At 34.9% G+C, this 13,699-nt stretch overlaps 1 protein-coding gene across 20 annotated transcripts in view; it reads right to left on the bottom strand.

Annotated features, from left to right (window-relative positions):
* The window catches only part of TENT2 (terminal nucleotidyltransferase 2), a 60,680-nt gene that overhangs the window by 2,758 nt on the left and 44,223 nt on the right, over window positions 1-13,699 (bottom strand). For all 20 annotated transcript variants that reach the window (XR_015135484.1, XR_015135481.1, XR_015135483.1 and 17 more), the window contains 3 exons: window positions 11,836-11,972; window positions 2,521-2,612; window positions 467-546 (listed from right to left, as the gene is read on the bottom strand). Coding sequence is in view for 12 of the 20 variants with exons in the window: in XM_086323092.1 (XP_086179218.1) it covers window positions 467-546; window positions 2,521-2,612; window positions 11,836-11,972 (309 nt within the window). In the remaining 8 variants the exon portion in view is untranslated. The remainder of the gene's footprint in view (window positions 1-466; window positions 547-2,520; window positions 2,613-11,835; window positions 11,973-13,699) is intronic.

Here is a 13,699-nt window from a genome sequence, read left to right on the forward strand (position 1 = left end):
ATACATAAAATGTGTGTGCACAGAAACACACACACATCTTGTTTAACTATATTTAACTAGAATATAAATAAAGATAAAATGGAGCCCTCGTTCCTTGTTACAATTGGGTATACAGAAGAAAAACATGGAACAGACATGGCTGTCTTCTAAAGCTACAGGTTCCCTGACATTTTAAGGAGAGAAGGGAGTCCTTTAAATTTTATTCATTGATTTTGAGAGCTTAATAAGCTCACTGTGAAAATGCTTATATCCACAAAGTGAAAGCCATGTGAGTAAAAGCAGAGTCAGATCTCTGTAGAGGCAAAGTATTTTTAAATTCAAGTAATAAAGTCCCCACTGTGCCCTACTGATTGCTCCACAGCACAGGAACCAGAGCTATTCTTTCCTATTACATACTTGTTTTTTTTAATTTTCAAAGCACAGTAGTGCACTAATGTTTCTAGAGTTAATCTGATGCATTATTTACCTTTAAAAACTGATCCTTGATCATATCAAACTTCTGCTTTTCATGCACAGCTCTTGCTGTATTTGTTCCATCAAAAGGTTCTACAATGTTAAATGCACATATAAACAAGATATTATTAAAATGAGAACTTCAGTTTTTTATTTAATTACATGAAACTGCCAATATTTTGACAGTTTTTGACCTACATAATAGCAACTGCATCTTCTTAGATTTATGCTTACAGAAAACAGTTTTATAATAACTATGAACTATCAAAGTAAATACAATTAAAGTGAGATATCTAAAATGAAGTAACCAGCACAGGCATTAAGTCTAAATAACAAAAATATTAAGTCTAAATCACAAAAGTAGGCAAGATTTCTGAAGAATTAGCGAGTCAGGAACCTACTGTGAAAAGAATAAATATAAGTTAAAGAATGAAGAGTTATCAAAAGGAATAAAAGCCACTATACCAAGAGATACAGTGTCAAATATCACAGAAAGGTAATTTTAAATTTAACTTAGAAGACCACTGATTTGTCTAGTAGGAAAAAGGTCAATGCCTTTGAAAGTAGAGGTTTAATACCAGGGAGGACGGCAGACAGTACAGAGAATTATGGGGTGACTAAATGGCTTTAAAAAAAGCGGTGAGAACAGTGACTTGGCAGTGAAAGAGAGAAAAACAGGACAGCAAGTGAGACAAGAGAACAGAAGAAGAAATTTTGTGTGTGTTTCCAACATTACCTTCCAAGTCTTCATCCTTACTCTACTCACCCTTCACCCACAAAATAAGAGAATAGTTCATATACAGATACAAACTGATTCTATTTAAGAGAACAAGGAAACTGAAGATAAAAGTGAGAAAGGGAGGATAACTAAAGGCATTAGGAATGAAATGGGGGCTGAAATAATGCCAGTAGCAGGTTAAAACTAGAGTTTACGAATTTTAGCACTAAAAAAGAGGAAAAAAAAAAGTACAGAAAGATCCAGCAGAATCTACTTTCAATCAGTAGGATGGGTCAAGAGTATTTTTCAAAGATAAGAAGATGTATGTATGCTATAAAGTTGAAAGGAGGGACTGAACAGAAAGAGAATGAAGTTGTTAGAATGAGGGGGAAGACCTCAAAAAAGTGTGAATCTGATGGAGAGGTTAACTTTAGGTATGTCATATAATCTAATCAGGTCCACAATTTTTAAAATTCCTTTTTTTAATTGCTCGGAAAGGCTATTTCAAACAAGAGTTTATTATCACTGTACTTCTTAGAACAGATAATGCCATATGCCAAACTATCAAATCACATCGTGTATAGCACTTTAAAATTGTATTTAATATTCACAAGAACCAAGTAACTAAAATATAAACACACTGTGCAATTTAGCAAACCAAACACCAAAGCAGGAGATTCAATTTCACATTTATAAACTCTTAAAATGTTGCATTATAATTCAAGATTAAAATATTTTAAATTTGAGTGTTTTCCTACAAATGCCATATTTCAACCCTTTAATTCCTTTTTATCTCAAGATTTATAAATGTCATCAACCTGGAATCTGTGAGAATATTGCCTCTTGAAGTTAGTTTCCACCAACCTAAAGAAGTATTCAACTACATGTAAATTAATTTTAGAGAATAGAATATCTCACAGCATTTAATTTTAAAAGAAAAATCAATTTATAGTCATAAAATCAAGCTCAAGCTTGTATCAATTATCAATATTTAAGCATAAAAAAACTAATTTCATTTCAAAGAACCATCACATGAAGAAAGTATTTTCTTCCACCTATAACTCATGAAAATAAATTTCAGCCAACTACAAGCATGAGGGATGCATGTAGACTGCTCAAATCTTACCGACTAGAAACATTTACCACCTAAATTTGTTTATTATTTCTTACAATGAAAGAAGCTTAAACCATGTTTTAAAAATTAAAATCTTATGATTAAAAAACTTATAAACCACTTTAGGACATAAATGTATTACTTTTACATGAAATATAAGCTGAAATTATTCAAGTGCTTCTGTCAGTACTAGATAAGTTGGATGGTAAACAGAAACTAGTTGTGGGAAAACTACCTTCTACACAGATGTATTTATTTCTCCATTCAATACCATCAGGCCTGGGAATGGCTTTGGCTTCACGAACTGAAATCATCTGACTATTCCAGCTGTAAAAAGAAAAACATTCATGTTGTTGTACAGCAGAAACTAACACAACATCATAAAGCAAATATACTCCAACTTTAAAGAAAAGAAAAACATTAATCATATTAACTATTTTCTTAACTTCCCTTTTACTATTTTTATTATATCAATAGTTAGGCATACTCTGATTTTCTCATAGAACTGAAATCTGCCTCAGCTCTCTGCACCTCAAGTCTCATTTCCCCTTCTCTACTTTTTTGTTTCCATAAAACTTAGGTTTCTAATCATTTGCTTATGTATGTTATTTATTGTGTCTCCTCTAACTAGATGAGAGCTCCAAGATGCTGAGCTATGTATTTTTGTTTTGTTCTTTTACTGTTCATTTAGTTGCTTAGTATCAACTAGGTATTCAATAAATATTTTTTTAATAAATGAAGTAATAAGAAAAATAATCTGTAAGTAGGCAAACAACTGTTTCTTGTTAAACCCCAGTAAGAATTTTTTATTTTTTAAGAGAGGTAATCTTCTTGTGTTGTTTTTTAGTATCATTAACTAATTTTTGTTCAGGTGTACCTCTACTGATACGATTTATGGTAGAAATTTTAGAAAAAGAATACTCTATGAAAACATACTGTTATTGCTGTGTATCAGATGTAGCTGTTTATAGTGAAGTTTTAGTCAAGCAAAGCAATTTTATCAGCATGCTTGAAGGTCGACTGTCCAGTCTTTAGTAAGGCCTAACCTTACACTGTTGTTTTTTTAATTTATAATAATTTTGTATAACTTTCCTTTTTTCAAAAAACATTTTAAAAACATAAAACTACTCAGCTTGTATTCAAGAAAAAAATGAGTCTGGGGGAAGCTGGTATCTTTTTTTTTTTTCCAGTTTTGTTCAGCTTTTCCATCATTCCAGGAGGAGGAAGACGATAGTTTGGGACGTTCCAAATGCAATACTCATCCTACTCTTTCTCTATTTATTAGAGAATCCATAAGGATATAACCGTGGATCCAACATGGCATTTGTTTCTGGAAAACTGACCAATTTCTATGTTAAACATGCAAGAAAACACTGCATCTTGTGAAGTTTCATAATTGAAAATGATCCTCAAAGTATGACTATTTTTTCTTATTCAGAGTACAGTTTAGGAATAGCTTGCAAAGACAGTTTTAAGTTCTTTAAAAATATATGTCAGAATTTATGCTTTTTAAAAGTAAGTGGGCTGTCAAAAAGAAATACTTAGTACTGGTTACAGTAAGATGTTTTTCACTACTAAAAAATGAACTTTTTCCTGAGACTCCTTGTTTCAAATGTCAACTTACAGGACAGGTGAATCTGCAGTAGAATTAATATTGGAAACATTATGTTAAAAAAAAAAAGAGGTGGACTGATTTTTTCCTCTCAGACAAGTTTAAAACGTTGAAACACCACATCCTGCTGTTAAACTAAAACTTTTACTTCCTTAAGTCAAAGGACTCTCCTTACTTCTATTAAACTCAACCCTGAATTCTAAACTGGATCACAGAAACATATGTGACACATTCATATTCACTTTTTCACCCCTAACCAGATATTACTTAATCTTCAACCTATAATCAGCCCAAATTATTATTTAAATGACTGTATCATCTGAAGTACTTCACAGAGGGGAAAAAAGAATATTTGAATCACTACTATTTAGACTGATTAAAACTACCGCATTTTTAAAGAACTTTTAAATATGTCTACATTATTAAATATTTCAAATCATAAAACATGATATATAACTTTTATACAATTTTTAATCTTATAGGTGAATTTCAATGTAGAATTCAAATGGTTATTTAGAAATATTTTCCCTACACATTTCCTTCTTTAAAACAGGCTCTAAAGTAAGCCTTTTGTCATACCATATTTCTCTACTGTAACTTCCTTGCCATATGAAAATTTGTTACTGTCACTCAATAATTAAAGTATAAAATAAGACAATCTATAAAAGAGTGATGTTTCAGGAAAAAAACAACAGATATGGGACTTAATTTAATCTAAAACAGATTAGATAACAATAATCTTTTGAATACAAAACAGATTTCTGACTTTTTATTGGTAAGATATTGGCTTTTTTCATCAGTAATGGTAATGGACTGGTACTCATTTTTTGTGACAAAGTTTATTTTGAGACAACTGATTAAATTGGAAATGTAGTCTTCAACAACATTACAAAGAAAAATTCTTCTGGCAAAGATAAAATGATGGGTCTGATACCACATGGCTACATATATACTAAAACTAGTTAAATTAAGTGAAAAAATGTTATTTTTTTGGTCTTAGTAATTACTAAGGGCTGAGAAGCAAACACTTTGTTAGGGATTTCAAATCCTGTACACAGAAAAACTTGAATCCTAGAGTTCTGTTTTGACTGGCTTCTCTTCTGCCTGACCCTTTAAATGCCAGTATCAAGACTTTGTCTTTTTCAATCTTCTTCAAATGCTAGACCACCCATCCCAGGCCAGGCTTCCGTACTCTGATGTTTCTTTTCCTGTCTTTTTCTCCAGTTATTAAGCCCCAGATCAAAATTTACAACAAGATGTCCTGCAGACAACACTGGGCCCACATTTTCAAGACTGAATATACCCTATCCACGGTCAACTATTAAAATCCCTTCCTTGTACATCCCTCAACTCTCCTACCTGCTCTTGCAGCACTGAACAACTATAATTAAATCTTTATTCCAATCCTTTCCCAAGGAGTGAAACAGGACTGGAAAAAAAAAATGCAACCATGTTGACCTTTGAATTTATGATCAGTTTAAATTCATGATGACTTAGCTCAAAAGAATCCTAAATGCTACTGCCCAGCAGTCATCCTGTATTTCCCCGGTTCACTCACTCCTTCACTCTTCTACATAACAATTCTGCCTTGTCCCTGCCTCTCAAACCTCCCAAACCTCCTCCTTCACACTCATTCCCTGCTGACGCTGACGTCCAGGCTTCATTTCACTAAAAAAGTAAAGCAGTCAAAAGACAGTATCTACTAGTCTCCACCACATCAGTCCACACTTGTCCGTACATAATTTTCCATTATTATAATGAATCATCAGTGCTTTACTCCATTTGTGGTACAGATTCCAATTCTTCTCTATTCAAACAAGAAGGCTGTTCAACGATTTGCTTCAACTTGGACGTCTCTGGTGGCACAGCAGATAAGAATCCACCTGTCAATGCAGGGGACACGAGTTTGAGCTGTGGGCCAGGAAGATCCCACATGCTGTGGAGCACCTAAGCCCTAGTACCACAACTACTGAGTCCATGTGCTGCAACTTCTGAAGCCTGCACCTAAAGTCTGAGCACCACAATGAAGAGTAGCCCCCAGTCACAAGAGAAAGCCCACACAAAGCAACCAAGACCCAGTGCAGTCATAAATAAACAAATAAAACTATTTTTAAAAATTTACAACTTTTCTGGTATCACCAATTTTACCATCAACATGGGTTATTTCTCCTTTCTAAAAACAAATACTCAACTCCACTTAATCCTTCAATTTCTACCCTATTGTTTCTGCCCCCTTTCAGTTCAGTTCAGTTCAGTCACTCAGTCGTGTCCGACTCTTTGCGACCCCATGAATCGCAACACGCCAGGCCTCCCTGTCCATCACCAACTGCCCCCTTTACAAGTATGTAAATCCCCCAAGAGAATTCGCTACACCACCTGTATCTAAATCCTCCCTTCCCTTTCTCTCTTTAGCTCACACCAATAAGGCTTTTTGTCCATACTGTTATGCTAAGACTGCTCCTGCCAAGGGTCCAGTAGCATCCACATTGACCAATGCTTCAATGGTCAGCTTTTAGTTCTCATTTTGTACTTGATCAATCAAAAATGCAACACAAATAATCACTCCTTCCTCCTCAAAATGTTTTCCCCACTTTGATTCCAAAACACAACATTCTATTGGCTTCCCTCCTTTCTCAATGAGTCTTCCTTTTTAGACTACTACATTACATATTAGTTCCTTCTCATACCTACATCTCATTTTTAGTTCATCTTTGTATTATGACACTTTTCAAATGGAAAAATGAAAAGCATATGGGGGAAAAGTATGGGGGAAGGGATAGTTAGGTTTGGGATGGCCATGTACACACTGCTATATATAAAATGGATAACCAACAAGGACCTACTGTATAGCAGATGGAACTCAGCTCAATGTTACACGGCAGCCTGGACAGGAGAGGAGTTTGGGGGAGAGTGGATACATGTACATGTTATGGTTGAGACACTTCATTATCCACCTGAATCTATTACAGATTTTTGTTAATCTATTACAGCTGTTTGTTAATCAGCTATACCCCAATACAAAATAAAATGTTTTTAAAAAATTAGAAAACAGCAAAATTCTGTAAAGCAATTATCCTTCAATATAAAATAATTTTTAAAAAATGAAAAAAACATAAAATTCAAAAGCAATTCAACAGTTGTTAATACTCTGCCACATTTGCTTGTGTGTGTACCTATACGTGTATATTTTGAACTAAACCATTTATTAAGTTCTAGCAGAGAGAAACTTCATTTCTTAATCCTTTGGCATATACCTAAGAATAAGGCCATTCTCCTTCATAACATCAGCAGCATTAAGACATTAATGTAACTCAAATGCCTTTTATAATTTCACCACCCCAATCAGACTGCAATCAAGCTTCATCCATTGTATTTGATTGTTCCATCTCTTTAATCTGGAAACGTTCCCTCCACTTTTTTAAAACTTTGACTTTTTGAGAAATTAGGCCAGTTGTTTCACAGAATATCTACCTTCTAAACTGTCTCTCTCTCTTCATTGCATCACTTAAAACATTCATGTATCTTCTTAACCCTGTATACCTAAGACATCGGAGTATCTAAGGGTTTATTAGTCTTTGGACCTTTTCTGTCTTCTACCTTGGTTTTCTCAAAAAGTTTTCTAGCTTTTAAATCCCATCTACCAGATGAAAACCCCCTAAAAACCCCTAAAACTGTGACCTCTCTCCTGCACTCTAGAAATACATATCCAACTCTCTAGTTAAAATCTCTACTTGAATATTTTGTGGGTATCTCAATCCTAAAACATTAAAAATCAGTAATGTTTCTCCCTTGCTTTTCACATCACACCTAGGGGCATCTCCATACTTTCAGTTCCTTAGGTCTCAAACTTTTAAGTCATTCTTGGCTCTTCTCTTTCTCTATGTCACATTAATCTGGTGCAAATTAAAACATAAGCAAAATCTGACCACTTCTCATCCACTTCCGCTGCAACCACTTTTATCTAACTAAGTCACATGGTTTCTCTTCGATTACCACAATACCTTCCTAAACAGTCTCCCTGCTTCTGCCTCTGGCTCCCCCTTCAGTTTACTTTCATCCAGCAAAATGTTACAAACTAAATCAGATCACATAATTTTTCTACTGAAACCCCTTCAGTGATTTCCCACTTTGAGAGAAAAACTCAAAGCTATCAAAATTCATTATAAGACCCTACATGACATGGACTTTCTTAATTCTCTGACATTCTTAGCTTCTACACTCTGTTCCAGTCACACTGGTCTCTTTGCTATTCTTTGAACATGAGCAAACCTCCACTTCAGGGTCTTTGCAGTTGCTCTTCCTTCTGTTCTTCTCCCATGTAGACATGTAACTCACAACTTCCACTCCACTGGATCTTTTTTTCAAAGGTCACCTTTTTGGTGAGAATATTCTCTCTCTATGCTAGGTATTAAATGGCAATACAGGTATTAAAACAGCAACAACTACACACATCAGAATCTTTTTTGCTTTAAAAAAAATTTTTTTCTCCACTTACCACCATCTAACATAGTATACATTTTATTTATTGTCTGTCTCTCCATGACTCTCTACATAAACTCCATGAAGACAGTTTTAACTGCCATATCCCCAGTGTATAGAAAATAGCCTGGTATACAGTAGGCACTCAGTGGTTTACTGACTAAATAAAATAAAGAATAAGTAAGAATAAGACGGAGATTAAAAAAATTGGATCTTTGTATTTTTTTTAAAGTATGTATTTAAGTATATAAGTATGTACTTTTAATTCAACAGACAGACTAGCAGTAATGACGTGTGATTAGACATCAAAAAAATAAAGGCGATTATAAAATAGATACCTTTTAAGGTTCCTAGAATCTCCATATCTATGAGTCTATAAGATATTTAAAACTTTTAAATATAAATTTTTCTTTTTCCTAAAATATAAATGATTAAACTGACTGTACATTTCCCAGATTCCCTGAGCCACTTGACCCCCTTTCTCCTATCCTGTCAGTTCCCTGCTGCGGGGTAAATTTCTAGAAACTTGGCTTCACTTTTGTAATTTTCAGCAGCAAGGTTTAAGGAGAAAGCTGTGAGTCAAGAAGGTAAGAAAATCTTAGCAATTTTTAAATGGCTGTATAAAAATCTCTGCAACATTTATACCATGTATTCTAGCATCCTTTCACAGGCATTTAATTCTTTGTCTCTCAGTAAAGGGAATTTTTTAACTGAGTATCTCAAACTTCAGAAGAAATCCTTACAAACCCTTCTAATGGCTGCCAGGATTCCTACAACAGGCACCTAGTTCATTACCATGACTAACTCTTGGCTATGCTCCCTATCGTCAAATTTCTGAAAATATCTGGTATGAAACAACAGTGCGCTACATGATCAAACAGGAGATAAATATGTCACGTGAATCATGCTTCGTAATAACAAGTGTATCTAAAAGCTCAAAACCTCTCTCCAAGCACCAGCATTCTAGTGCCATGTCACACCACACAGCAAGCTCAAAGTGAACTAACACACAAATCTGAACGTCTATCATTTTGTTTCAGTCATTTCACTTGAAAAGCAAGTGATTTTCAAGGCATTTCCCTAGATGCTCTAATCCTAAACTCAACATGGCAGAAAAATACCTTTCTTCTATGAATCCCTTCCCTCTCTACAAACTTTCCCCAATATCTAATTGACATGACACCACAGATATGCTGATGCAGTCTAACAATTAAGCATGTGAGAGATACATTAAGCATTTGGAGACACTGGAATCCGAGTCTTGGTTCTCTGGTTATCTAACTATATCATCAGAGGACAAAGTTCACAAATTCCCAAAGCATGAAAGGGAGTTATTGTGAGGATTAAATGAGGTAATACATGGGAATCACTCAGCATACTGCAGGGCACTAGGTAAACATTCATGAAACATTAGCTATTATCATTGCAACATCTTAAAAAAGTCTTAACTCCAGAATGATGTTTATAGTCTCTTATGTCCCATATAGACTTAAATTTTTCCTTTATATAAACAAAGGCTCCTCCTTCCTTTATATTTTTGCTGCCTAGACTTACATTCAGGTCCTAATCATTTTAACCTGAATTATTAAAACCTCATTCTTACTGAACTACTTTCCTTTAGCACTTTTCTTACTCCTTTTGTTAACCTAACTCAGTAATTTTTAAGTCACCTTAAGGATCTTTGACTTATATCCATAATCTTTATCCTTCAAAATGATTCTGTAACAAGTATTTTCCAAGTACCAATTATCTGGCATAGGGCAAGGTAATGGAGACACAAACATTAACAAAACAAATGGAAGTGTATTTGAAGGAATTTAAAGAACACTTCTTCAGGCCCTATGTTTCATCTTATATGAGTCAGGTTTCTTCAAAACTACTGTATGACAGCAGACAGTATCAACATTTCAATAAAGTATCATAGTTAAGAGAGTGAATTTCGCATTCAAAATGATCTGAAATAGTCCCCTTACTACCTATGAGATTTTCGACCAGTTTCCTTACCACTCCGTATGTCCCACTGGTAAAACAGGCATAAAATAACACCAACTCATGTAAACTCAATACGATAATGTGTATGATCTCCTTAGAACAGTTTTTCCCACCAAGTAAAAGCAATTTATTACTCTTACTATTATTGTTCCCCTCTCCAAACCTTTCCAAAACAGTATCCTATGGTTATTGTACTCTCCTCCTCTAATGTTTTACCACTCCTAAATTCTCTCATTCCCTCCTTCAAGCTTTCCCAAACTGATCACAAGAGTTGCACACAACTCCCAATTCCACTCTATCTGGACTAAGAACTCCCATAAGAACTTCCAGTTATGGCCAGCACAATCATACACTTTATTATTTCATGTCTAAGTATCACTCTCACCAAAAGAGGAAAAAATGAGAAGTATTCTTTGATGTACATACCATACAAACACAACTATTTATCCAGATATCTAGTATTAACTACATCTTTTTCCAAGTTTGCTTTAGCTTGTTTTTTTATTACAAATTTTAAGTTCCTATAAAATATATATTCCAAATTATATAGCATCTGCAAGGAGATCCAACCAGTCCACCCTAAAGGAGATCAGTCCTGGGTGTTCACTGGAGGGACTGATGTTGAAGCTGAAACTCCAATATTTTGGCCACGTGATACAGAGAGCTGACATTTGAAAAGACCCTGATGCTGGGAAAGATTGAGGGCAGGAAGAGAAGGGGACGAGAGGATGAGATGAGTGTGAGTAAACTCTGGGAGTTGGTGATGGACAGGGAGGCCCAGTGTGCTGCGGTTCATGGGGTTGCAAAGAGTCGGACACGACTGAGCAACTGAACTGAACTGAACTGACACAGGATCAACACATTTATTCAGGTCTTACTATGTAAAGAAACAACTAAATATAAATGGGGATCACTACTGAAATCAACTAATAGTAGGCTTCAGTTCAGTTTAGTTCGGTCGCTCAGTCGAGTCCGACTCTTTGCAACCCCATGGACTGCAGCACGCCAGGCCTCCCTGTCCATCACCAACTCCCGGGAGTTCACTCAAACTCACATCCATCGAGTCAGTGATGCCATCCAGCCATCTCATCCTCTGTCGTCCCCTTCTCCTCCTGCCTCCAATCCCTCCCAGCATCAGAGTCTTTTCCAGTGAGTCAACTCTTTGCATGAGGTGGCCAAAGAACTGGAGTTTCAGCTTTAGCATCATTCCTTCCAAAGAACACTCAGGACTGATCTCCTTTAGAATGGACTGGTTGGAGCTCTTTCCAGTCCAAGGGACTCTCAAATAGGCTTACTAAACTATAATTTTTTTTATTAGCTTGAAACAGGATTATCATTAGGTATTACATTTTATAAACTACACATTTCTGAACTAGTTTATAACAATGAAATTGATACAGTTTCTGACCCAATTTGTAGCATTCACTTATATACAAACAAATATACACAATTTGAAGTTTCACTTACTCAAATTCTGTAGCATAATACTTCAGAAAGCCCAGTAGGAGGTCCCCAAGGTTTGATTCATTCTTTGAGAGGTAAGGAGGAACATTACATGGTGCTTGATGTACAAGGTGCAACTGTATAGAAGGACTAAAAGATTCCTATCAAAAAGAAAAAGGAAAAATGTGTGAGGCCATTTAAAAACACACCCCCCAAAAAATCTTATAAATCCTAATATAAGGCTGTCTGGAGAAGAGAGAATTTTCTTTATGTTGGCAACTTGGAAATTTGAAGATTTTCTCCCAGTAAAGATTTCAACAATGTATGGACTAAGCCAGAAAGAACCTGAAAAACTAAGATATTCTAATCTTCAACTGAGGTATATCACTCAGTTAACCAAATGAATTCTTATGGTAGCAAAAGATTTTTTAATTCATAAATAAAACCTTACAGTACATACCAAGATTCCATCCAATAAATATAGATTTCTTTATAAATACATCTCACGGTAAGAGCCTTTTCTAACTGCCACTTAAAATTTCTCACAAAGGTCAAAAAAGTTTACTATATAAATAGTACTGACACTGATTTAAGATTTTTTACAATTTTATTTTTGTATGTTGCATTTTAGAGGGAACAGAAATAATGTTCAACATGAACTGAACTTGAAAAATCAAATCAGCAAGCAATATTGAGCTATTCACTTTTAGTACAATATTCATAAAGAAGGATATCATGTGCTTGCATTCCAGGCCCAAAGAAGTCACCTATTAGAAAGAACACCAATGAGTACTTAGGGAATGCCATTCATTTTCGTATCTGATCTTTCCCTTATTAGTAGCAAGTTATGGCTCTAAAATAAACTGATCTATAGAAATGAGAAAATAATACATATCCATTATGTTAGAAAATACTTGTTCAGGTAATTTTCACAGTGCCCTCAAAAAAGGTTTTCAATATTCTCCTTTGCCACTTGAGTAGAAACAGATTTAAAAACAAAAAAACTAAACAAAAAGATGAATTGGTTAACCAGACATCAGAATGACAACTACACTTAAGGTTCTCAACTACCCAACAGATCAAACTTGGGTTTATGGATATTAATTCAATTAGTAAAATCTGAATAACCTCAGTAACATGGAGAAATAGGGTAATGCACCTACTTAATGGTAGTCTCAAAATACATCAGTAAAAACAAGAGGCAAGAAAATAAAAACATCTCCTCCTGCCCCATAACCTATAATTTTATCAATAACTACCAAGAAGTGATTATCTTTCTGCCAGAAGAAAAATCCTACTCCAACCACAATTCACAAAGATGGCATTCCTAAAGGTGGGACTTGCCTTACATGTCTAATAGATTTAATATTACAGTTTATGACCCAAGTAGAAATCGTATTTATCCCAAAGACTAGGGGGAGTAGGAGACAAGCACTGATTTGTAATAGCAGAAGGAAGAGCAGGTCTCTTACTTGTCTTGCTGCTAAGTCACTTCAGTCGTGTCCGACTCTGTGCAACCCCATAGACGGCAGCCCACCAGGCTCCCCCGTCCCTGGGATTCTCCAGGCAAGAACACTGGAGTGGGTCGCCATTTCCTTCTCCAATGCATGAAAGCGAAAAGTGAAAGTGAAGTCGCTCAGTCGTTCTTACTCTTACTTTTTCTCTTACTTGTTAAGCATAAAATTGGGCTTAGGACTTTATTTTAAAGTGTAAAATTTAAATAATATTCTCCAGCAAATTAAACAAAAAGCTGTAAGTTCAAATGACAGGAAAAAGAAAAATGGGTCACTGTTTAACAATTTCTGCTCTGAAAGCTTATTAATTTTGATTTCTAGCACTTAGCACAATAAACATTCAATTTACAAAATGATGCTGAAACAGAGCAGCC

Source organism: Bos grunniens, chromosome 10, assembly GCF_055505025.1.
Source record: "Bos grunniens cultivar Pamir isolate PY7600 chromosome 10, Bosgru_T2T1.0, whole genome shotgun sequence".
Classification (NCBI taxonomy): Eukaryota; Metazoa; Chordata; class Mammalia; order Artiodactyla; family Bovidae; genus Bos; species Bos grunniens.